The sequence below is a fragment of the Monodelphis domestica genome, chromosome 3, assembly GCF_027887165.1.
Source record: "Monodelphis domestica isolate mMonDom1 chromosome 3, mMonDom1.pri, whole genome shotgun sequence".
Classification (NCBI taxonomy): domain Eukaryota; kingdom Metazoa; phylum Chordata; class Mammalia; order Didelphimorphia; family Didelphidae; genus Monodelphis; species Monodelphis domestica.
In genome coordinates this window covers 142,456,727-142,484,050 of record NC_077229.1, presented here as the reverse complement: position 1 = coordinate 142,484,050, position 27,324 = coordinate 142,456,727, and the positions used below count along the sequence as shown (strand labels likewise).

General features: G+C 36.2%; 1 protein-coding gene across 2 annotated transcripts in view; it reads left to right on the top strand.

Moving 5' to 3' along the window:
* Positions 1 to 27,324, top strand: part of COL14A1 (collagen type XIV alpha 1 chain) — a 297,645-nt gene that overhangs the window by 26,961 nt on the left and 243,360 nt on the right. For both annotated transcript variants that reach the window (XM_056823153.1, XM_056823151.1), the window contains exons 2-4: positions 744 to 872; positions 18,540 to 18,656; positions 24,709 to 24,852. In XM_056823153.1, the coding sequence (XP_056679131.1) occupies positions 785 to 872; positions 18,540 to 18,656; positions 24,709 to 24,852 (349 nt within the window). In that variant the 5' untranslated portion in view covers positions 744 to 784. The remainder of the gene's footprint in view (positions 1 to 743; positions 873 to 18,539; positions 18,657 to 24,708; positions 24,853 to 27,324) is intronic.

Sequence of the window (27,324 nt, the reverse complement as noted above, 5' to 3'; positions counted from 1 at the left end):
TTTGGGCTTGGTGGCTTGATGGGTGAAGTGATATAAAATAGAGTAATGAGTGGACTCTGAATAAAAAGGATCCAAGTTTGACTCTTATTTCTAATACTTAAAAAGGTATGTGATTATGAGCCACTTTGATTTCTGTCTCTGAGCCTCTAAAATGGTGATAATAATACCTGCAATATTTCCCTCATGGGATTGTTTTGAGGCCTGATTCAATTAAACAAGCATTTATTAAGCACCTACTATGTACCAGTTACTGTGGGCCCAAAGTCAAAAGCAAGCTTATTTCTGCCCCCAAGAAGCTTATGCTCCACTAGGAATATATAGCATAAATAAATGCAAAATCTGCATAAATTAAATCTAGAGTGATTCCATTGCCAGCTTATAACCACAGTATAAATCAGGAAGGACATCCAGGAGGTGGCACTTGAGATGAAATTGATGAGAGTTCCAATGAGATAATGTTTTTTGAGGCATTTGTCCATTATAAGGCACTGAATAAATTTCAGTGATCATTTGTTTCTTTTAGGGATACAACTGGATCATTTCACTTGTTCTATCAGTGTGGCTTAAGGCAATAATGCATATGTAATATACTTTATATATATTTATATAGTATGTAAACTATATAATTATATATTATGTTTACATATATTTGTATATATAATTATATATTTATTAATATACATTTTTCAGTTATATATATGTATGTATATATATAATGAAATTATTTTGTGCTCTGTGTCTAGGTTTGCTGAGACAACTCATGTAAAAAAAGTAGGAGATAAAGATGAAGAGTTTTCAAGGCAAGACCTGGTTCTGGCTGCTTCCAGTTTTGGGGGCAATTGTCCATTTCTCCAGTTCTGTCAAGGGTCAAGGTAATTGAAAACTTTATGATATTCTTTACTGTCAGCTAAATCTTAGCACACACATACAGACACACATGCACCCCCCCCCCCCCATCTTTCCATGTTTGTCTGTTTTGTTTGCCAAACTCATTAAGCATCTTCTGTATTCTTGGATGTCATGTACACTATTGAAATGTATTCCCTGCCCTCCCCCACCTTCCCAATACCACCCCCTGCCCACAGTGGTAGGGAATGAGTAAAACAGGTTTTTATAGGTTAGCTGCGTTTGGGGTGGATACTGACCAAAGCCAAAAAGGAATGATCCAGTTTCTTGACTACTAATAAAACGAATGTTACCAGTTTTTAGCTAATATATAACTGTGCTACTTAATGAGTTAATAATATAATGTTTCACCAGTTACATAGTTGTAGTTAATTTGTAAATTTGTACAAAAAATTATAAATGTAATATTAGTTACATTTTGTTGCATGTCCTGCTTGAATACATGGAGGTGGGAGAAGGCAGACAAGATTAGGGGATCGCCAGTAATCTGGAATATGATCTAGCAAGGATATGGAATGTGATAAAGACTAATGTAGAATAAAGGGAAGAAAACAGGTTGAAGTTAAATGACCAAGGGGCTTGAACAATAAGTTAAAGCAATGCCACAGAAGGAACTGATTGGAGTCTGAATACAAATTGTAGCACACCATTTAAAATTCTTCTTTTATAACATGATGCACATAGAAATATATATTGTATGATAGACACATCTTAGAGATGGGTCTAGAGTGGGGGTGGTGGAGAATATGCATCAGAAAATGTCAAAAAATAAACAAAAATTAAAAATTGTATTTTGGGGGTGGGGTGCAGCTAGGTGGCTCTGTAGCTTGAGAGTCAAGTCCAGAGATGGGAGGTCCTGGGTTCAAATTTGGCCTCAGACACTTTCTAGCTGTATGACCCTGGGCAAGTCACTTAACCCCAATTGCCTAGCCCTCTCCATTTTTCTGTTTTAGAATCAAAAACACAGTATTGATTCTAAGACAGAAGGTAAAGGTTTAAAAAATTATATTACATGTACTGTATATATCAGTAATAGCTAGGTGGTTTGAGTGGATTGACAACCAGGCTAAAAAAGGGAGGTCCTGGGTTCAAATCTGACATCAAACACTCCCTGGTTGTGTGGCCCTGGGCAAGTCACCCCCATTGCCTAGCCCTCATCACTCTTTTGCCTTGGAATGAATACTTAGTATTGCTTCTAAGACAGAAGGTCTTAGAATTTATTTTTAAAATTTTTAAAATTTATTTTAAAATTGCATTAATATGTAATCTGGAAAACCAAAACAACAACAAAAAAAAACCCCAACCCCAATAGGCTTAGGAGTTCCTCCATAGCCATCAAACTGAGCTCTAGCTGTGGCAGAAGGGAAAGCACCTTGATTGCTTCTGGTGTGATGGCTCCTTAAGCATGTTACATCTAAGATCTGCACTAAGAACCTTGGATCCATTTGATCACTCCTTTCCCTTCCCCCCTTAGAATTAGTAGGTATAGTGGATAGAATGTTGAATTTCAAGTCAGGAGACCAAATAACAAATGCTCACTTCCAGTTTTGTGACCATGAGTCATTCTCTGTGAGCCTCATTTTCCTCATCTGAAAAATTGGGATGATACCTTAGCAGCAACTCCACCGAAATCCGGGGAGATAATATGTGTAAAAGTGTTATGGAAACCTTGAAACACAATGTAAGAGCAGTTATTATTAGACCAAATGCTAAGCACCTTTGTGTGTTAGTTATGGTGATTCATAGGACTATTGAAGGCATTTCACAGTTTGCCTTCAGGACTAGAAGATTCCAGAAGAGAACAAACTTTCTCTGTGATATTTCCAGGTATTACTGGGACCTTTTATCTACCCCTCATCTGTCTTGTATGTACCTCATTATATATTGTCTCTCCAATTAGAATGTCAGCTCCTGAGGGCAGAGACTATTTTTACCTTCATCTGAATCCCTAGTCAGTACGCAGTAAGCACTTAAATGCTTGTGATTGGTGGACTGACTGTGTATATGCCGTAAATCATCAGAAATTAGAACAGTCAGTTCTGGGGAGTTAGTAGGGGGACATAGAAAGCAAGGCAAAAAACACAGTCCTTGCCCTTAAGGAGCTCACATTCTAATGGAGGAAATAATATGCCAACAACCTCACACATGCAAGATATTACATGAAAATTTTGGCCAAACTAAGACCTGATTTATATTAGTTTACTTTTTAAAAAAAGTAATCATGTATTTTATATATATATATATATGTATGTATACATATATATATATAATGGTAATCTTGAAGAAGGGATAAATGTGATTTTTCTACATGCACAGCTCTTTGAGAGAATGGGGGCAGTTTGGTAGAGTAGAAGGAACAGTGGACCTAAACCAAGATGGCCAACATGGACTCTAGTCTTTAACTCTGTTTCTTCTTTGTGTGGCTTTGGCCAAATAATTGTCCATCTATTGGCCTCAATTTCTTCATCTTTTTTTTTTTTTGCTTTAAATTGGTGGTCTGTAAATAGCAAGCTTATTAGGAAGTTCTTGAGGGTAGAGTGTGTCTGGCTTCAAGACAAGAAAAACTCTTCTTCCTGAGCTCAAATCTGGTCTCTCAGACACTTATTAGTTATGTGACTCTGGGTAAGTCATTTCACCTCATTTACCTCAGTTTCCTCATTTATAAAATGAGCTGGAGAAGGAAATGGCAAACCACTCCAGTATCTTTGTGAACAAAACCCCAAATGGGGCAATGAAGAGTTGGACATGACTGAAATGATGCAACAGCAACATGGACTAATTAACCATTTACAGGGGTCTTCCACATAGTAATCTCCCCTTGGACTAGGCCTTTTATGCCTCAGGAAACAAATGGTCTCCTTACTTTCTCAAAGGACCAGTCTAGCCCACAAAAATAATCTATCACTCTTATCCTAGACACTTAAGAAATGTTCATTGAAGTGCAGTATTGTAGAAAAAAGTCAGAGCTTGAAAGCACCTTTTGGATGATCTAATTTAACCTCCTCACTGAGGTGAGGGAATTGAGGTCCAGAGAAGTGGAGCATTTTTCATCTGATCACACAACTAATAAGTAACAGAACAAGACTACAGCAGATAGGACAGTGATTGAGAGCTTCAGACTTGGAGTCATCAAATCTAACCTCAGACACTAGCTATGTGACTTCAGTCAAATTACTTAATCTCTGTCTGCCTCAATTTCCTCTTGGAGGATTTTAATAGTACCTGTCTCCTGGTATTGTTGTGAGGATAATGTGAGGTAAGCATAATTAAAACACTATATAAATGTCATCTATTATAATCAAACCCTTCTGACTATGACTCCAATTTTTTTTTCCAAGCTGAAGGTAATATTTTTATTGGATGGTTATATAATAGTCCATATTTTTAATTAAATTTATTTAGTTAATTAATTTAGAATATTTTCCCATGGTTACATGATTGATGTTCTTTCCCTCCCTTCCTCCCTCCCCCCTCCCATAGCCAATGAGCAATTGCAGGTTTTTACATGTGTCACCATATTTTTATAGTGATTTGTGATTGGCAAAGTGCTTTCTTGCCAACAACCTTGTAAGGTAGTTAGTGTAAGTACTGACCCATTTTACAAATGAGAAAATAGACTGTGAGGAAATGACTTGTGTTTGGTCAGATACCTAGGAATGATCCAAGATAGGATTTGAACCATAGTCTTCTGACTTCAATTTTTGTATAAATTATTAAAAGACCTCATGAAGGTATAATGCCAATTTTCATTTATACTTATAATGTTCATTTTTGAAAAATTACTAATTTCCATAACAGTCAATTTACCTTGGAGAAGAGATTAGGAAGCAGTTACTCATCTTCTTTTAACAGGGTGGAGGGAACTACAAGGACAGGATGTTGTAGAAATCAGTACGCTAGGTAACTGTATTGGTAGATTTTGCTTTTAACTGTTTTTCTTTGTTACAATGATGGTTTCTTTGGGGTATGGTTTTTAAAAATAATATCTGAAAAAACTGGGTTGCAAAAATAAGAGACATTAATAATATTTCTTTTTAAAAGAACTTAATTTCCTATTTATTAAATCTAATATGTATTTGTTACCATAATCCCCTGTAACATAATTTTTCTATTTAGAGGGAGGCAAACTCCAGTTGTCTAAGTTCTTCAATTATTCCTCTATTTTTCCAACATCTTTCTTTCAAGAAAAGTCACTCAATATGCTGATACTGAGAGCTCTAAAACCATGTTAGATATATGATAATGTGATTGTGTACTGAGTAATGACAGAAAGATGGAAAAGCTCTTTTCCGTCAAGCTGTTTTTGGTTCATGCTTTGTTTAGTTTGGACAGTTACAAGAAGGAATTCCTGGAGGTTAAAGAACTGTCAAATAAAACCCATCCTTTGAATTCAGGTTATCTCCTACTTAAAGCTAAAGCTAGGTTTAGTACCACAAATATCTCACTTGCCATCTTTACACCCATCCCAGCACTAACTATGCCAATCAGATTTAAGGGAGGTATTGACAAACTTGGGCATGCCCAGAGAAGAAGTGTAGAAACTCAAAACCATGTTTTATAAGGATTTGGGAAATCTTGCCTTAGAGATGAATTTGTTTAGAACTTAAAGCACTTTGTAAACTGTAAAGGATTCAAAAGACACAAATTCTTATTTTGAAAATAAAATAAAAGACATGACATCTCTGTTCAGTTATTTGAAGGGCTATCACTTTGGAGAGTTATTAGACTTTTAAAAAACTCCAAACTCTTAACTTTTGTCTTAGAATTGATACTGAGAATCAATTTCAAGGCAGAAGAGCAGTAAGGGCTACACAATTGGGATTAAGTGACTTGCCCATGGTTACACAGCTAGGAAGTGTCTGAGTCCAGATTTGAACTCAGGTCATCCCATTTCCAGGATTAGCTCTCTATCAGTTGAGCCACTTAGCTACGCCTATTAAACTTATTTAAGCATTTCAGAGGAAAAATAAGATGATTATGTAGAAGTAATAGTGAATTCAATTTTGGTTCAGTTGAAGGAACAATTTTCTAACAATTAGGGATCCAAAAATGATATCTCCACTCTTGTGGTATAGTGAGTTTCCTGTCTTGTTAGTACTCAAGAAGAGATGCTGGGTCACCATATGCCAGTTATGGTTAGAGAAAATTCTGAAACAAGAAAGAACAAATACAAAAAAGTGAAAGATAGAAGCTCCTATTTATAGGCCACTGATGGCCCAATGCTCTAAAAGCATTGTACCTTTTACCAGAATACAGTGAAGCAGAAGAGAATCTGACCAAAAGCAAGGTCCTACCTGACTAGGGACTTTGGGATGTACTTCCATTAGTTCTATACAGCTAATGAATATCTGATTCAACATCTCATTGTTGGCATATTGGAACCAAAGATAGAATATCTGCAAATTCTCCAAACAGGGAAACAGAGGACTTCTATTGTATATTATTGTTATGCCTTTCTAGAAGAAGGTTCCCCATTCTCTTCCATATGGGGGATTGATTTAGCCCTACCTCTTAAAGGTAGAAGAAAGAAATTTGACCCTTTATAACATTTCAAAGAAATAAAAGTTCTGTAAAAAATATGTATAATTTTTATAGATGCAAAGATACAAATCTATTTTCCTTCCCTCTTGGGAGATAACTCCTTGAGCTTCTGTAGGTGTGTCTGTTGATTATTGTGATTCAGATATTCATAACTTTCACCAATATAATACATGTAAAATAATAAACTAATTCTTATCAAGTCTCTGAGTGTGGCACTAATTGAATGTTATCATAATATAATAATATAAGTGATTTTGTCAAATTCATGAGAATCTGATTTAGATTTCCACATGTGGCTTGTCATTTATTTCCCAAGCAGACCTACAGCCAAAGGTGGTAGCAGTTCTTTCAAAATTAAAATGTCTGAGCCCTTCAGAATCTATTTCTGATGGAAAAGTAGACAATGAAGAACTTTCTTATTGTTGTGTAGGATGGCATTTCAGCAGACTGACTTCCAGAAATTTTCTCTCCTACTTGATTATACTTCTCTTAAGCATTTTCTCATTAAAGGTCTGTGGGATAGAGAAATTTTTTTCTAAATAAATGTTAATCTCTCTGAGCATCAAGCCCAGCCCTGCCACTATGAAGAGGTTAATGAAAGGGTCCTCCTTGGCTTTCCTCCCAAATTTCCCTCAGGAATGAAGTTAATATATTCTGAAGAGTGTGATTTGGCCCAAATCCAAAGGTGGGAGCCTGATTCTACCATGCTAGGGATGAAGGTATTTTCTTGTTCTTGTTCTTGGACATGTCAGAAAGCACATTTTACATTTTTTTTTCTTGAAAGGGGGAAATTAATATTTGCACAGACACTTTTTAGCATTTGAGTCGAGTCCATGCAAGCATTTGTGACTTCCCTAGGAAGCCAAATATAGTTATTTAAAGCAGTTTCTTTGTGATCACAAGAGGCAGCACCACATGCCTAGTATTAAATGAATTTTTGTTTCATGAAATAAGAGTAATTATTTTTTTCACTGGCATTTACAAAGTATTTGTCAGTATTATGGCCCCTTTCCTGGCACAAGTCCCATTAGCATCTATAGGAAAGTCTGATTTTAAGACATTACATGGAAAAAAACCTGTCTGTATGACCATCTATATCTTTCCTTTTTTTTGCTTCTTTTCCTCTACCCTTGGGACAAAATACAAAGGGAAACTCACACTTTGTATAAAATTATGTTGTTCTTTACATATTTGTGAGTTTTAAAGTAATATAGGATTTAGACAGGACCATTGATTTCATTGCTATGGAGATCTTCCAGATGAGGAAACTCTCTCTACCAAAGCAGATTAGTACCTTCTCTGTAATATATATTCTTAAGCCTATTAGAGCAGAGATGTCAAACACATGGCCTACACAGATTAAAATATAATTGGGAAATGTTTAACGAAATTAATAGAGATACAATAGATAATGTTAATATGTGGTTTTCCAAGTCATTACATAGTCTATAGGGATCCATACTTAGTTTTGTAGCTCCCATTTCTTTTTTGATTTTGACATCATAGTCCCAGAGTAGTGAGAAGTTCTGATTTGCTTGGAGCCACCCAGCTAGTATCTGTCAGAGGGGAGATTTGAACCTAGGACTTTCTGACACCATCCACTAAACTGAATTGCTTCACATTTAAATTTCTATATTTAATTGTAATAACAATAGACTTTATATCAGGCTTTAAGGTTTGCATAGAACTTTACACAAATGCTATGATATTCAACATATTATTTTATTCTCCTAAAGCCCCATTCCAATACTTTATCACAATATGGAGGAGACTAGAGTTCTCAGAGAATACACTATCAGACTGCAAATATTGATAGGTCTAAATGAGATACAAATCCTTTGAGATTTGAATAAGTGTCTATCACGTAAGGCTCCGCTAAATATGGGGAGGCGGCACTGGAGAACTATCTGTAGGGCAATGAAGAACAAATGTATCCACTCATTTAGCAACTTTGATCTTCATTCGTGTGTAGGTAGATGGAATTGCCATTCTGAGGAAATTGTGCTCATCTGAGAGACTGTTGGCATTCAAGTTAAGCCCTTATCATGTACTGTAACAGTTAAAATTATAGTTGAGACTGAAAAAATCTAAATTCAAAAGAATTCCACCCTAATCAGACCATTCTTTAGAAGATCTGATTAGGGTGGAATAGTTTTGAAATTCACAGTACCAAGCACTGTGCTACGACAGGAATATTAAAAAAAAAAAAGCAAAATGAGCCCCTGCCTTTAAGAAGCTTACATTCGAATGGAATAGAATTGGATTATGTTAGTAACCCTAATGAGAACCGAGTAAAAATGAGTGTCAGATGAAAATGGGTTCAAGTTCTTACTCTGAAATATATTAGCTTCATGACAATGGGTAAACATTTTGTCCTCTCAACTGTCCTAGTCACGACCATAACTTGTAGATAAGTGGTATATCTTTATCAGTGGAGGGTATTCTACACTGGAAATTCTCTACAGCAACGAAATCTTAGGTCCAAATAAAAAACAAGCTCTCAGTGCTGTAATAACATTGATATAATGTTATGAACATAAACAATATATCTATGTGTATGCTTATTAAATTTTAATTATTTGTTTCTTTGTTATATTAAAGTTCCCAGATATCTCCCTCTTTACCTCCCCAGTCTTCACTAGAGAAGACATCATTTGACAAAATATATGTAAAACATGTTATTACATATGTATATTATGCATACATATAAATATATAATGCATATTTCTATTTATTAATTCTTTCTCTGGAGGTGGGAATTCATAGTTATTCTTTATATATATACTTTTTCATGATTAGAATTCAAATGTATTTGGTCACTGTATTTTCTATACAAATGACTTCTGGTCATGCTATGTAACTTGAGTATATATCATTCTGTTTTGGCTTTGTCTTTTCAGCATGTTTTCTACAAAGTTTTCATTGTTGATGGATTAATAGGATTTAGGGGGCAGCTATGTAGCACAGTGGATAGAGTCTCAGGCCTGGAATTAGGAGGACCTATGTTAAATCTGGCCTCCAACACATACTAGCTATGTGGCCCTGTACAAGTCACTTAAACCAGTTTGCCTCAGTTTCCTCATCTGTAAAATGAGCTGGAGAGGGAAATGGTAAAGCACTCCAGTATATTTGCCAAGAAATCCCCAAATGGGGTCATGAAGAGTCTGAAATGACTAACCAACAACTTCACCCTATGGGAAAGCTCAAATGAAATAGTCACATTTATAGAGCTCAAACCACTTAGCTCCCTTTCCTAGTCCTCGCCCTTCTGTCTTAGAGTTGTTACTAGAACAGAAAGCAAGTATTAAAAAAAACAATTTGAAAATCAAAGTTTCTAGAGTTAGCTGATTTTAGAGTTACTATGACCTTGGTTCAAGTCTAACATATCACATGTATAGACTTGTTGATCCTTGGTGAATCACTGTACCTTTCAGTGACCCATATGATTCTCTCTATGAATTACAGAGGAATTGCTAATCTGCATTGAAGTAAGTGGTTTCCTCATTAGTAGTTAGTTCCATAAATTAATAAAATAAAAGCTCTAATGCAAAAAAGGAAAAGATAGAAAATAAGTATTGTTACAAAAGTACATTCACTTGTGCAAAAATCCTATGCAGAATTCTAATTTTTAAACTAATAGCCTTGACTGTGTGACAAGGAAATCACTTTAAAAGACTGATATATATTAATTTAAGGTCGCCAAGGAATTTAGCTATGTAATTTCTAAATGAAAACTCAAGTCAGCAGTCAACCTTTTATGGAGTTTAATTACAAACAGGAGGAAGAAAGGTATTAGAGATAGAGAGAGAGGGGGAGAGAGAAAGGGGAGAGAAGGGAATAGGGCTTAAATACCCCTTCTGTTTAGGCTGGGCCAAAAGGCCCAAGCCCTTAGATAGCTGAGGTAAAGAGATCAGTCCCTATTACTCACATGACCAAAATGGAGAAACAGTCTCAGGGGCCTCCACCTCCAGCTTCCTTCAGAGCAAGCTTCTCAGAGCACAACCTCTCAGAGCAAAACCTCTCCAACCAACCACACCTAGTCCTCAGACCCCGCTATCTTTAAGGAAACCATCCAAGTTCCCTCCCCTCAGTTCTCACATCTACCAATCACTGTCCATGTCTTCCCTGTGCCAATGGTGGCTCTACCTTAACCCAGGACCACCCAGAGGTCTGTGGCTTTGCACATGTCTGTTGAAGGTCATATTCTCAAATAATTAAATCTTGATCCTTTGCTGCAGCCCTTCCTAAATCCTGTTACCCCGAGTAGGGTGGAGATTGGAATAATTAAATTTTGATCTATGCTGCAGCCCTTCCTAAATCCTGTTAGGACTGAGTAGGGTGGAGATTGGAAGTTCCAAGACCTGGTTCTGTCATTCCAAGTATCTCTATTGTATCAATTCTAAAATCAATCATGACTCAAAGAACTTCCTGTTCTATGCTTAAGCATAGGTCAAAGCCCTTTCCATTGTTCAGCAAAAGGTTTCTGTCCTAAAGTAATCTTAAGAAGGGAGGAGGAGGAACCTCCCATGCCAATGAGGTTCACATTCCAATAGACTATCAGTAAGAAATTTTCCAAGTATGAAATTTCCCAATGGTGAAATTTTCAACATTTATAAGTCTAAGAAATTTTAAGGTTTACAACTGCTTTCATCCACAAGGAGACAAAGAGTGCCCTTGAAAATTCCAAAGCATTTTTAACATTAATGAAGTCATCAGAACATAGCACATCTTGAGTACCCTTCAGGTTGGTTGACTCTATGTTGCTGTGGGCTGTTCATTTTTACATTCCTGAAAAACCATTCAATGGGATCTAAACACTAATTGCTATCAGCTCACTGACTCAGTTTGTGTGTGTGCGTGTGTGTATGTTTGTGTTTTCAGGAAGAGAACTTTTTTTCAACCAATAATAAAGTACATTATAGATTTTGCTCTTCAGGCTCTTGAACACATATTTGTTGTTCTTAGGTTTTGGTCTAGATGTGATTTCATCAATGTTGAGAATTGTCAGTGTGGAAACTATTGATGTAGATGGGAACTTATAAGATTGTTGCCTGGGCCAAGTTAAGGGACTTGCCCATATTTACTTGGGGTAGCTCATTGGCAGGGAGCTGGGAGTCAGGAAGACTCATCTTTCTGAATTCAAATCCAGCCTCAGATATTTACTAGCTGTGTGACCCTGGGCAAGTCACTTAACCCTATTTACCTCAGTTTCATCTTCTGTAAAATGAGCTGGAGAAAAATGGAAAATCACTCTAGTATCTTTTCCACTAAAACTCCAAATGGGGTCTTGGAGAGTCAGACAAAACTGAAGAGAACAAAAATAACTATTAAAACAACAAATATTTGTCAGAGGCAGGTCTTGAAACAAGATAGGCTCATCTTCTACCCATTATGTTGTTAAATACACATTACAGATACAACAAAAATTTGCTAAGTAGCTGCTATGCATGGAATACATGCTAGGGAGGAAGCATAGTTTATGTGAGAAGTGAAATACAGAGCTGCAATAGATTATAATTATATATAATATAATATATAATATTGCTGCCTCTAGTAGAGGCAGCAAGGTGGTGCATTGGATGGAGTACTGGTCCTTGAGTAAGGATGACTCCTTATCTTGAGTTCAAATCCAGCCTTAGACACTTACTATCTTTGTGACCCCAGACAAATCACTTAGCTTTATTTTCCTCAGTTTCTACTTCACTAAGATGAGCTTGAGAAAAAAAAATAACAATCCATTCTACTATCTGCCAAGAAAACCCCAGAAAGGGTCACAAAGAGTCTGGCCTCAGATACTTACTAGTTGTGCAATCCTAAGCAAGTCACTTGACCCTGTTTGCCTCAGTTTCCTCATCTGTAAAATGAGTTGAAAAAGGAAATGGTAAACCACTCCAAGAAAATCCCAAATGGAGTCACAAAGACTTGGACATAATGAAAAAACAGCAATCTAGTAAATTGATAAGACAACAAAGATCCATTAGCAGTTCACATCAGTAGTTTGGTGTGTGTCCAAATACCAGATTTACAGTTATTACATTATTTTTGTGTCCAATTGACTAAAAAAAGGCCAAAGTTTTTCCTTTTTAGATGACTGGTATTCTTTATTCTGATTGTGAGAAAGCAAGTCAAAACAAGAGCAAAAGTTTTTTCAGCCCAAGTTTGGTATAAGCAAAAGTTCTTGTGTGGATATTGGCATAACTATTGCACTCTATTATAAGCTGATATATTCCAAACACTGATATGTTGGATGCCAGTTTATTCAATGCTTGGTGATTTTAGGTAGGTAACTGCTCATTGTAAGAGGAAAGGATTCATCTGACTGCATGCTGGGTTCTTTCTCACACTACTGATCGTTTTCTGTTGGTTTATTTGTATAAAATGTTATCCTTACTTTTTTTATTCATCTGAGAAAGGAGCATTGAGTAGGCAACACAGTTGATAATAAACATTTATCTTTCTTTGTGCATTTATACAAAACACATCCCCAATATTTAGATGAACCGAGTTAGTTACTTAGCTCAATTTCTTTGGAAGTCCTAGAACTTCTGTGCCAATAAATATTCCAAAGTATGCATATGGCTGTGTTAAATTTTAGTGGCTTAGAAAAGGTAATGTGGAATTATCCCTTTTTCATGAGCTGTCAGAGGGTATTAAATTTTCAAGCCAATTCATCACTGAGTTCTTATCTTTCTATAGAATATAAATCATTCTAGATCAAAGACTGTAGAGTATAACTACTTTTATATGGATTTGAAAGCTACTATGATTTTTTTTAAAGTATAGATATATGACTTCATCAGTAGAGGGAGTAGCAAGGGAGGTGTTTCCTTAACCAGTACTGATCTGAATTGGCTTAGAGCATTGCCTGGGGATTCCAAAGGTTAAGTGACATACCTTAATTTATACATCAGAACAGGCATCTTCTTGATCAGGCACAGGATCAAAGGATCTTCCTGAATCAATCCATTGTCCACTATGTCACCTGCTTCTGATATCCAACATATAGCATATGGGATGTCATGTTATGTCCCTTTAAGCTACAGTTCTGTCCATATGGAGTAATTTGGTGGAAGAAAAGATAGAAAAAGCCTTTTTTTTTTTAACGTAAGAAGAGTTCTACTGACTATAAGGATATAAGATATATTTGCTGTAATGACAACTTTTTGAAACTCAAAATGAATGAGAAAAGATCAACAGTATTTTAATAAAACTACAAAACATTGTATAGATATATAATATATAATTAATATATATATGAAATAAGTAAAAACAAATTTCAAATGAGATTTGAGCAGTTTTACAAAGCAAATTGTGGAGCAAATATAAAAGCCAAGTCACCTTCTGAATGATGTAGAATTGCCGGAGGCCATCATACCCTGACTGGCTGACAAGGTCACCATCTGAGGAAGGGAGGTCTGCACCCCCCACCCCCCACCCCCGCCACTGCTGATCTCCTTCTGTGACTTCTCTCCCCAAATTATCTCCACTAATGGACTTGTTATGGTTATTATTCTCTCCCCAATGGAGGAGAAATAATATGAGAGCAAATACTTATAGGATCAATAAATATATACCCTACTTTAAGCCCCCTAGATTAGTACCCCCCCAAAAGATTGCAATTACAGAATTAAAGCCCAAAGATTACTGCCCATGACCCCTCCTTTCTCAAGCACAAGACACGCTCCAAGGCCCTACAATAAACACCAGCCAAAAGCTTGAGTACTATAATGAATCTTTTCCTACAGTTACCACACTCCAATGAATTTGTTGGAACAGAAGCCAAGCAGCATTGCTAGGCACTTCAAAGTAACACAAGAAAAACAGAACTCATAAATTGAGGAAAACCCCCAAACTGGTCTGCTTTAAGTCCTCACACCTAGATATGATGATGTTTTGTTGTTCATCTCTCAAGCAATTATGATTGATAGTGAAAGCTGACCAAAAGCACAATGATCCTCTTAGCAGGTCAAGGGGTACTAACCTACAAATGGCTTTATTCACATTAATCATATCTATCACAGAGTGTTGTAGAAACCTAGTAAATGGTCACAGAATTCTTTGTTGTAGTAACATCACAAGAGTGTTGGTTAAGTGATTTGATAATATCCAATCAAATTGTAGAATGTCACATATGTAGAAGATTGATTGTGCGTCAAAGAAGCACGTACCAAAAAACCTATATAATAAATGAACCACGATACTATGGCAGAAAACTGTGTGATGCCTGCATACATGGGTTGAATGCACAGGGTGCCTTATCTCCTTATTCTGACCATGACGCCACATCTGGGCAGAGAGACCTTGGGTCCTCAGAGGGGCTGTTGGACAGAACCCTATATAGAATTATATTTAATATGAATGTGAATAGTTTGATGTTTTAAAGAGGCAGAGGGAATTTATTTATTAAAAATGGAAAGATATGAGTATAAAGAATTAAATTAATAATTTGACTAATTTATGTGAAAATTCTAAATTACTATTGTGGTCACTGATTCAAAAATATTATAGCCCAAGTCAAAATGACATTTAGTAGCTTTTACTTACAAAGAGGTGGAAGTAGTGAAAGTAGAGAAATACAAAAAGAGAGTAGAGAAGATGTCTACCCTATCACACTAAATATTGTTCCAATGCTCTGCTCAGCCTGGCAGGGCTTATTAACCAGAGGAACCACATGGCCTCCTCCAAGAAGGGAAGGCCTCTCCAAAACTAATCTCTCTCCAGCCACCAGGAAAGGAAGGTAAGCTACTCACTCACCCAAGAGGGAGTCCAAGTCCCAAGTTACCTCCAAGAGGCAGGTCACCAGTCGAAGATGACTGAAGGACTTTTATAGTCCTTTTTGTCCCTTTCCCTTGTAAAAATGGTGGTTCCTGAGGTAAAAATAAAGGTTCTCTCCACTGATGTTTGATGAGTTCTCAAGGAGTTTCTGGAGAAGGATGTGTATATGAGAGAGAGCTGAAATTTGAATGGACTAGCCTCAGCTCTCCTCTCACTTCCCTTAAGAGAGAAGCAGTTGTTAGTTGCTGCACAAGGTATATTGAGGTTTCCTAAGAAAAGTGGAGAGTTGAAGACAGGTCTCCCATACCAATTAAACCCAAGGATGTCCTCAGTTCCTCACAGAGAAGATTTGGAGATAAGCCCCTGTGGAGGCTTTGCCTCAGTGGGGGATGGTCCTGATGGCTCTCTGTTGGTCTTAAATCAGATACCTTCTCAAATATAAACCAAGAGGCTTGACAAATATGACTGCTATTTGTATGATTTAATGATGGATCTATAGGCAAATTGGGATATGGAAAGTGGGGATTGGTTACCCTAATGTTTTCTTAATACGGTCTTTCACCTGGATAGTGTAATTTCATGGATCCAGGTTTCTCTGTCTTGTACCCCCAACTAAATAATCCTACTATTAATTTATGTATCTATCTGGCCTAAAGAAACTATATAGAGATAGGTGCAAGAAGGCTGGAAGGGCAAGGGAGCTGGGCTCTCTCCTCCGTGAGTCCATAGCCCCCTTTTGGGGTTTGAGGTATCTTATCCTCAGTTGAGAGGTGGTTGAAGATATAAGAGAGATGATAGGTTTGTGGAAGAACTTGAATACAGGAACAGAATATTCTCTTGTGGCTCTCAGTGAAATCCTCAGCCAGGGAACAGGTCTTGCCAGGTCAAGGACTTAGCTCAAAAGGTCCAGAATTCCAAAGAGATCTTTCTCAGAATCCCTCGCTCACCAACTGATGCTTTCTCTCCCTCAGCCCCGATGCCAAGATTCCAAAAATCCTCTCATGCACCCATCATTACACCGGCTTCACAGGGGCCAATCACAGCTTTCAAATTGCCCAGGAGTCAGTGTCTATGGGATCCACTTCTCACTCTGAAGGTGTCAACCTTTTATCATAGAATTCACAAGTTTCTGACTGATTGAGTTATCACCCACTTTAGTAAATGACTTGCAACAACACTCTTGCTTAGTGTTAAGTAGGGGTGCTTTGAGTTCTGGAGTTATCACTCATTTTAGCAAGTGACTTGTGAATTCTCTTATTTGATGGCTTACAAAGTGTGGTGTTTTCACTTTTGGTTGATCAATTTAAAAGTTAATGATGCTAGACAAAAAAGTCTAATTCATACTTCACATGAGTAAGGAGAAACTAACTTAAGATTACAAAACAATATGTTAAACTATGTAAGGACTTAGAGCTTCAAGGGATTGTGGACTCATGTATATATTGCTCAGTACTATATCATATATTTATGACTAAAGTGGGTAAAATTCACAAACATTGTGAATTGTGAGAGTGAAGTATGATTGTAAAATGATCATCAGTTTCATAGGGGAAATTTGGGTGATTGCTAATCTTTAATGTTAAAAGTCACTAAGAGTCAGAAGGCTTTCATTTAATCCGTTGATAGGAGGTGACCCTGAGAAACAAACATTATGAGAAGAATTGAAAGGGGAGGGAAGCTGGAGAAAATGAGACAGAAAAGCTGTTTAGCTGGAGTTGGCAGCTAGAAGCAATGAGTTAAAAGAAGTCCTGAGTTAAGTCATTCCTAACAGATAGAAGAAAAAATTAATTTTCATTTGACAAGAGCTTTTAGTACCCTTTATGGTGTTAGGAAAAAGTGAAATTCCCAAGTACCTGTTGCTCTCTGCTGCCACCTCTGGTTTGAGAAGGAAAAGCAGAAGGGAAGACAGGCTTTGTAGCTAGTTTGTATGATGGTGAGCTGGCTAGTTTGCTTGTCTTTTAGAAAGAATCAATCTGAGATGTGTTGCTGTGAGTTCTTGAGTGAATAAGTAACTGGGTTTGGATAGATCAGAAATAACCATTCTGATGAGTTTTTGCAGTATTCTGAGTATTATCATCTAGGAAGATTGTAACCCAAGTTTATAATTAATTATGATATATTTTATTATTTATGTATTTATTTTAATATGAAGACCCGTAATATCATCATTCATTTTGCCCCATTGTTAAGTAAATAATAATATTTAAGATGTGTCATGATGTGAATAGCTACTTGTATAAATATCACACATTTTGCAAAAGTCTTACATTATGAATAGCATTTGTACAGAAATGCCTAGGAACAAAAGTGTGGAATAAGGGGTATCTATTTTTTTAAACCCTTACCTTGGAATCAATGATTCCAAGGCAGCAAAGTGGTAAGGGCTAGACAATGGGGGTCAAGTGACTTGTCCAGGGTCACACAGCTGGGAAGTGTCTGAGGCCAGATTTGAACCTAGGACCTCCCATCTCTAGGCTTGGCTCTCAATCCACTGAGCAACCCAGCTGCCCCCAAGGGCTATCTATTTTGTATCAAGAGGGTTACCTCTAGGACACTGAGAGAGTGGAACTGTAATTGTATAGGTGGTCTATCTGTGAACCTAGACCTGCCTGGGCAAGGGCAGGATGGAATAAGTGAGCCAATGTAAAGAGTGAGTAGGTGTTGACTGGCAGCCCTAGGTGAGAAGTGTTGAGGCTCCTACCGAGTGTGGGTGGCTATCTCACATCACCCATCTATACTGACTGCCATGAAACATATATTCTCAATATATCCTATGATTTAGGGCAAAATTAATACTTTTCAGAGTAACTTACAGCAAGACCATAATCACACAACCCCATTTATAGATACTCAGGCCTTAACTGCAAGTTACCCTCCCCTTATATAGCCTTTACATTTTTATGTACCTAATAATGATTTCTACAGTTTCATTATTGCAAAATTTCTGCAGATGGTCTTGGTTTTAATGTAACATGTGATAAGATCTTTGAGTCAATTCAGCAAGAGAAATCTATCCCCATAAGTCAATAAAAGAAGATTTGGCTTGATCCTCTTTGCTTCTTAAACTAGACACTGCCTTCCAACTCATTTTTCTGTTTGCTTTTTGTTGTATGTCTTCAGGGAAAATCATGTAGCTCTAGGTTTAATGTTACTTTGGCAAACTAACAAGTTGATAAAGTTAATACTTTAACTCACATTTTTGGGTGTGCTGTCATATGCTCTGTGTATAAAAGTGTCAGCTTTGCTCTACATTTTCCATAAAAAGAAAAATTATATATGTCAATGCGTTCTCTAAAAGATTTTGTTTTCTTTTACAGTGGCTCCACCGACAAGATTAAGATATAACATACTATCTCATGACAGTATTCAGATCCAATGGAAAGCTCCCAAAGGGAAATTTAGTGGATACAAACTTCTTGTAACTCCAACTTCAGGTAAAAAAACAAAAAACAAAAAAACAAAAACCCTCAAATAGTGAATAAGAAAATTATTTTATGTAAGGAATTGGAAATATTACTTTTAAAATGAGCTCAAGTGTTTTTATCCTCCAAGCTTGAAAATCGTTTTCTCCAGTGAGGACAGTTATTTTTCCTAGAGTTAAGAGAGTCTTTTATGGCCCATTACAGGTGATAATGTTTTGATAATTCTCTTTGTGCCAGATTTCCAATCTAGTTAGAATTCTCTTGGCCTACAGAGTGTGTGACAAGATGAATTTTTGGACAACTGAAAAGGGAAACACACAGTTCAGTTACTAAACTCACGGACCACCTGCATAGCTGGCCGGATAGAAAGCAGTGGGCCACCTGAACTCTCTGGGAGATTTGTTGCCAACCCAAGACTGGTGTGGGGTGGGTGGTATCAAGGTGGGAGGTGAGAGGGAAGGACTTATTCTTAGTATTAGGTGTCATATATAGATTTCACTTCAAGTTGAAATTCCTATTACCAAATAATTTTTTTTTTCTGACAAAACTAAAGTTCACTAAGAGCTCAAATGTCACATTTTCTATCACTGGGTCCAAATGAAATTTTGGTAATAGTGGTAGCTATTTACATATTGAATTAATGTAGTTGGATTTTTTTGAGATTTAGTGAGAGAACACCTTATAAAGAATTCTGATACAAGCAGTGACAAGTAAAAATGATGAACTATATATTGAATAAAAGGTGTACATGTGTATATGGTTTTTATCTATGTGGATATTATATGTATGTTGTGCATATATATGTATATATGCATGTGGGTAGGGAGGGATGTGTGTATATGTATGTGTGTGTATATGGGTACATACCCATATTTCCTTAGTAGGGATAAAGAAGAGAGAGCAATATGGTAAAAAGAAGCAAAGTGATATCTATATAGCATCAGTAGACTTTCTAAGAATAGAATCTCACTCTAGGAAAGTATTTTCCTCAAATGTGTATCTCTGCTTTGTATTTTCCCCATATGATCCTATTTTGACAAGAGGTGGTAGGAAAAGCCTGATGTGACTAGGCTTTTCCTTCCAACTATTAATCCATAATATTGAAATATTCCCACCTCTGCCACTTATTGAATGATGTCAGGGTATCACATGCTTGATTGGACATAGAGAGATACTTTTCTCACTCAATGGATTTAGATTGTGACAGAACAAACATAAAGGGCATGTAGTTAATTGCCCTTATCTGTCTTTTTCTTCTGATTTAGTAACTTAAAAGAGCAACAGTAGTTTGGCAGAAATTAGGCTTAGATCAGTGCCTTATACCACATATCACAATAAATTCCAAATGTATATGCAGTCTGAATATTAAGGGCCATACCTTTAAACAAAAAAAAAAGAAAAGAAAAGAAAAAAGAAAAGAATCAGATCAAGTATCTTTCACAGATGTTTCTTGGGGAGTGTTCTTAAGCAAGCAAGGGATAAAACTGATAAGGATAAAATTGTTTATTTTTCATGGTAATTGTTATTTTTAAATAAAAGATAAATTTTAAAAGCTTTTATTTGAAAAAATAAATGTTACTACAATAAGAAAGGAAGCTATTGATTGGTGTGGAGGATCATTGTATGAGATATCTCAGATAAAGGTCTCCAAGATATCTAGGGAACAAATATAAATACATAATATCTAGAGCCAATGCCTGATAGATTTATACAAACAGTTTTCAAAAGAATTGCAAACGATTAACAACCATATGAAGTACAACTACCAATCTCTCAAAGCAACTCTGAGGTTTCAGTCTAGGTCCTACAAATTGGCAAAGATGACAAAAGATAAATGAATGTAATCAACATTGGAGATTCGGTCAGATGGGTAAATATATGAAATATGAATTGTTCTAACCATCCTGGAAAGCAGTTTGGAATTACTAAATTGATTTTAACCAAAATCTTCATCCCTAAACACCATCAGCTCAACACAACATAGAAATACATTTCCTTATAAGAAAAGAAGATGACAAACACTCTGCTAGCAATTTAATGCTGAATGGAAAGATTTTTTAAAAAATTATTCTCAAAACCAAAGTGGAGTCTAGACAAAAAATTAATATTCCACACTAAGAAATTTACTAAAATGTCAGTTCCAATCGATCTAGAAATGCCACTGCTAGTGCCAAAGAGATCAAAAGCATAACGGCCCCACATCCCCCAAAATATTGATAACAGTACTTGCTGCAGTAGAGAAGAAATTAAAAGTAGAAATAAGCCTATCAATTGGGGATTATATAATTATAATAACAATTTTTTATTTTTTGAAGACTATCAAGAATGGATAAATCATCAACTAATCTAGTAAAAATTGAGGAAAATTAAATTATTATAATGAAAAAAGGAATTTTTAGTGGAGAAACTCCCTCATGAGATACAGATCAACAACTCACCAGTAAAAGAGTTTTGGAGAATTGACTTAAGCCCTGAGAAGTTAAGGCTTTTGTTCATGATAATTTAGTTAATATAATATTATTATATCAGATGTGTAATATATAATAAACAAGTGATAGAGTTGGCAGTCTCTCAGAATTAGGGATTAATAGATGAAGAAGCCAAGCCACATCAGGCTTTTCCTACCACTTCTTGAAAAGTAGGATCATGTGGGGGAAAAGCAAAGTAGAGAAATACATTTGAGGAAAACACTTACCTGGAATAAGATTCTATCCTTAGATAATCTTCTGTTGCCATATAGATAAAAGTATTATTGGAGGTAAATGTACTAGAATATTACTGTGCATTTTAGAAATTATAGATATATAGATTTCAGAAGTTTTTACAACTGATGAAAAATGAAGTAAATACAATGGGGAAAATAATAAATATGATGATAATAATTATGAAAATCAAAACACTATGAAATTATAATGTCAGGAATAGTCAGAAGAATGTATTTTCTTTCTTCTTGGAGCTGGAGGACTTGATAGAGAATATTGTATTTACTATCAGATTGAGTTGACATTTTGCTTAGTTTTGCAGAAATGCTTTTAAGTGGTTATTATTGTAATTTTATTATTTTTTAAAACAAAGGATGGCTTGTTGGGTAAGGAAGAGAGAGGGATATGTTTAGAAGTTAAGATGACAAAATAAAGAATTTAAAGTGCAGTAATGTATCATAGTAGATAATGTGCTTATTTTGGAGTCAGGAAAATCTTTGACACGTGTTGTGTGGATACATTCTCTTTTAGTCTCAGGAAACTCTATAAGAGTCTAAATTATAGACAGACTATCATAAGCATCAGTGGAGATTATGCTTCCTATGGAATTACAGACCCTTCTTGTTGTATTAATGAGGCATTATATAATATCTCTATGATGTGTCAGAATATCTTCAATGTAAGACAATATCAAGTTCTGACCTTAAAGCTGACAATTTCCTGTTTCTGTTCTACTGCCATTTTTCTGTGGTAGAAAGTATTTACTCCTAAAATAAATATGAAAGAAGAAATCTTGAAAATTAGAAGAGAACTAGATAAACTTAAAAGGCTATGTAATTATAGACAAAACTAAGAGCTTGTTTTTTGAAGACTACCAGAGTGGATAAACCATCAGTTTAATCTAGTAAAAAAAGTGGAAAATGCAATTATTAAAATTTAAAAACGAATTTTTAGTGGAGAAATTCCCTCAGGAGATTCAGAACAGTAACTTACCAGTGACAGAGTTTTAGAGAGTTGCCTTAAGCACTGAGAGGGTGAGCCTCTTGTCTATGATAAAAAAAAAAAACAACAAACTAGTACATGTCAGAGGCAGGACTTGAACTCAGCTCTTCCTGACTCCTGGGCCTGGTCTCTGTGTGCTAAAATGTAACCTATATTGTATTTTATTGCTTCAAGACCCCTGTTTTCTGATATTGCCAGAGATAGAAATTTTCAGGAGATTGGAGAACACTGAGGTTTAATTGGAATTTCTAAGAAAAATTTGAAATTGCCAGAGTTTTCAAGAAAGCTGTACCTGGGGGGCAGTTGAGTAGCTCAGTGGATTGAGAACCAGGCCTAGAGATGTGAGGTCCTAGGTTCAAATCTGGCCTCAGACACAAGTCACTTAACAACTATTGCCTAGCTGTTACCATTCTCCTGCCTTAGAACAAATGCACAGAATTGATTCGAAGATGGAAGGTAAGAGTTTTTATTTTATGGAAAAAAAAAAGAAAGAAAGCTGTACCTGTCAGACTAGTTTGATAGTGTTATAATGGTCTTAAAAAAAGATACATAATCACTTTTTTTTAAGACCAGGCCTCCTTATCTTGCTTAGGTAGCACCTAGTCATTATTGACCAGAGTCCACTGTGGAATAACACAGATGCTTTAATTAATCTGTTCTGCTTCCCACCTGAGCCAATTCACCTCCACTATTGGAGACTCACTCACTGATGCTACACTTCTTGCAGAGATGCTCAATCTGTTTTAGCTTTATTGTATCATAGAATACACGAGTACAAGTGAATCTATCAGTCTCAATACCTTGTAACAATGTTTGACCGCAATTTCACTTTTAAGTAGCCAGGCCACAAAAAGCATCTCTTTTGCTGTTCTTTAAGGACTTTTGCCAGGGAGAGGACTAAAGGTATTTAAATCGTTCCATAAACGAGGATGTTTTGGCTTACTTCAGAGGTACTAAACAAGAATGACAGCATGGAATATTCATCTTTTTGTCTAGACTCCACTTCAGTTTTAAGAATAATAAAAAGATTCTTTCCATTCAGAATTAAATTGCTGGTAGAGTGCCATCTTCTCTCTGTCTGTCTGTCTGTCTGTGTGTGTGTGTGTCTCTCTCTCTCAAGAAAATGTTTTTCTATAGTGTTTTGAGCTGATGGTATTTGGGGCTGAAAGATTTTGTATAAAAACAACTTCTCTGCAGGGTTAATTCCATCCTCATTGCCTAGATCATTTTGGCAATTCTATTCTTTTACCCTGTTTGTTAAATGAGGCTTATAATATTTGCACTGCCTGCTTCACACTGGGAAGCTCCAAGGCACAGTGAATAGAGAACCAAGCCTGGAGTCAGGAAGACCTGAGCTCAAATCTGATCTTAGACATTTACTAGCTCTATAACCCTGGGCAAGTCACTTAATCCTGTTTGTCCTTAGCTTCTTCATTTGTAAAATGAGCTGGAGAAGGAAATGATAAATCTCTCCAAGAAAACTCCAAATGGGATCATGAAGAGCCTGAAATGACTGAAGAATAACCACGTCACACAGTACTGTGAGGAAAAAACAAACTAGTGACTAGAGGTGATTTCCTCACAAGAGCCCTTGGAATTTAACAATGTATTCATTATACCTATTTTACTGATGAGGAAATAGGCTCTCAGAATTTATTCATTTTTATAATACTCAATAGTACTCATAAATTCCATTTATGTAGTATTAAAAAAGCCCCTACAGTCTGTCTTAGAATCAATAGGGCGTATTAGTTGTAAGGCAGAAGAGCAGTAAGGGCTAGGCAATGGGGTTTGAGTGACTTGCCCAGGATCACACAGCTCTGTAATGTTTGAGCCCAAATTTGAAGTCAGTATTCCCCATCTCTCTAAGGTTGGTTCTCTATCCACTGAGACACTTAGCTGCCCTCTTCTACAGTACTTTTGTTTTACAACATAAGGCCTTCTTTGGAAGCCTTTATGCAGATAGATAATCCATTTTACATATGAGGAAATAGCCTCAAAGTTTGCCTGTGGTCATATAGCTAGTAAATAAATATTAGAGTTTGGACTTGAACCCAGGATTCCTTACTCTAAGTTCATCACTTTGTTTTGCAACATGGTCTCTCAGGCATGATCTTGTGTCAGGGTCCATCATAACCATAAAATGTATCAGTGGGGAAATTGAGAAGGAACCAAAATAAAGGAAAATATAAACATGTGCTATTAATATAAGCATAGGTCAAATTCAATATGATGTTTGATTAATTATTCAAATTTTTTTTAAAGTTTATAATTTAAAATCTCAAGTGACCACCTGTTACCTAACAAAATTCTTTTAACATTTGATCTTCAATAGTATATATCTTTCTGTTTCTTTCCAGGTGGAAAAACCAACCAACTGACTCTTCAGAATACTGCAAATAAAGCCATCATTCAAGGTCTTATACCAGATCAGACTTATGCAGTACAACTTATTGCATTTGATAAAGACAAAGAAAGTAAACCTGCCCAAGGCCAATTCAGAAGTATGTATTTATTCGTCATTAAGTATTGCTTTCGAATTCTGTCTTATATTCTACCTTGACATAGATAGGATTTCTTTCTTCATTTCTTCATTGTGATTCATTCAAGGATGTTGTACAGAAGAAACAAGAGAAAGAACTTGGAGAATCTATGTCATTCTACTTAATTGATAAAATAGAAGGCTTTTAATTTGAAAGGAAAGGTTTTCCAACCCTTCTCAGTTGGGTTTGGGATTTGTGAGCACTATAATTATGTTTTCATTGTTCTTCACTCCGATTTCTCTTCTCTTGAGTGGGGAAAGAAAGGCTAAGGTTCCTTTGTAGTGGCATATCTCCTATTCCTTAATGACCATCAAATAGCCAGTTGACTGGTCTTCAGTCTTTCTGCTCTTAGGTTGTATCTCAGGGTAGAGACCATACTCAATGCCTTTCAGCATATGAGGATTTTCTAACCTGTGTTTTGCCAGCATAGCCTTTGAGGGCTCAGAGCTGCCATGATGAGGCAGCCTCCAGCACACTGAGTGATTCTTTGGGGCAAATTTAGAGGAGGATATATGGACAAGAGCCACACCAGATGGGCAGACACAGATGCATTGTGCTCTGTACAATAGGGAATTCCCTTAGAAGGAATCCCACTGGAGTAGGATTATCGTTATGATATTTATGAAGTAATGATAGCATCCCATTGAGCTTATTAATAATATACCCTGTTGAACTCCTTGACAAAGAAGATTGATTGATCTACCAGCCAGTAGAATATGTGACTGTTTTAGAAGGCACACTCTTTTCAGACTCAAACTGTCTGAAATGTCTGGAACCATTCAAATTCCTTTGAAGGAGGGGGCTTCAAAATAAATCAGGCTTCTGTCTCATTTTTGTTAGCTTTCAATTTCACTTAAAAAAAGCTCTTGACAGAGTGCTGGGATTGAGGCAAAAGCCCTTCCTTAAATAGATGGTGAGAAACAGGGAAGTGGGTTAAGATTGATGATTAGTTAATGGGCAATCTAAAGGTAAGTTTATGAGCCAGTCCTCTATGAAACTCTTAGATCAACTTTGAAACATCTCAGTGACTGGGCAGCCCAAGAGACCATGATTAGCATTAAAACTTTTTCCAAATGGAGATTTGCTCAGAGTTCTTAACAGAAGTACAAGTTGTTTTCAGCTTGCTCTGCTAAGCTGGAAAAATCAAGAAGCAAATGTCCAAAGTGAAAAATTAGATAAATTATATTTAAGTGTGCTATTTTGTTAGCTGTAACATATTGTTGTTGGCTAACATGAAATATTAGTTTATCCAAATAACAATTTTCAATAATGAAAGAAAAACAAGTTTGTTTAGAAAGTTTTCTTTTCCTTGCTGCATTTCCATACTCTATTTTTTTCACAGCAAGATATTGCCATAGCCTGTCACCAGTTTCCTGAGAAATCTTACTGGATGAACCAAGGAAAACAAGGATAAGAATTACAGAATTAAAAAATAGGGAGGAAACTCTTACGGTCATTGGTCCAACTCTTACTTAAAGCATATGTCCTGTCGACAATATCCTTGATAATTAATTATCCAGCCACCCCTTGAAGAACTCACACTAAGCAAGGGGAGCTCACTAGCCCATAATGACAATCTATTTCACTTGTGGATAGCTTTAATTAATAGAATCTACCCCCCCCCCCGCCATGTTGATTTGAAATCTACTTTCATGTAATGGCCACCCATTGACCCTAGTTTTGAGATGACTGAGGAAGGGATTATATAGAAAGGAGAGCACCAAAGACAGATATTTAAGGAATACCCATATTCAAGGGATAAGTAAAAAGAGTTTTATAAGAGTCCTATAGCCAGTAAGAGTCAAAACTTTTATCTAAATCCAAGCCTGCTAAATCCAGAACCATTGATTATTTTACTACAACATGGTTGCAGCCATGATTGTGTATGTGTGTGTGTGTGTGTGTATGTGTGTGTAGTGCATTTTTACCATAACCAATTAAAAAATGGAGGGAGTCAGAATAAGAAGAGAATTAGGAGAAAGACAGTGATATTGTAATGTCACAGAATTCTGTACTGGAAAAGAGGAAATGTCTAACCACACTTCTCTCATTCTTTACTTGTAAAGTTGATTTTCCAAGCCTAGGTTTAAGATGAGAGACAACATGATAATACTGGATAAAGAAGTGGCCTCTGAGGCAAGAAAACATGGGTTGAATACAATGGGTTGTGCAATGGATGCACAAACCTAGGAAAGTAATTTAATCTCTTTAGTGCCACAGGGAATTCTCTAAAATTATAAATTGCAGAGCAGGGGTTGGTCTAGATTGGGAGTGGAAGTGTCTTCACTGGGTACTTCCTATGTCAATTAAATGACAGGTCTTATACTCCCAGAAGTGTAGGGTTATATTCATCTCTATTAAATTTCATCTTATTAGGTTCAGTTTCAAGTTCTAGCCCAGGGGAGTCAAACTCAAATAGAACCAGGGGCCACT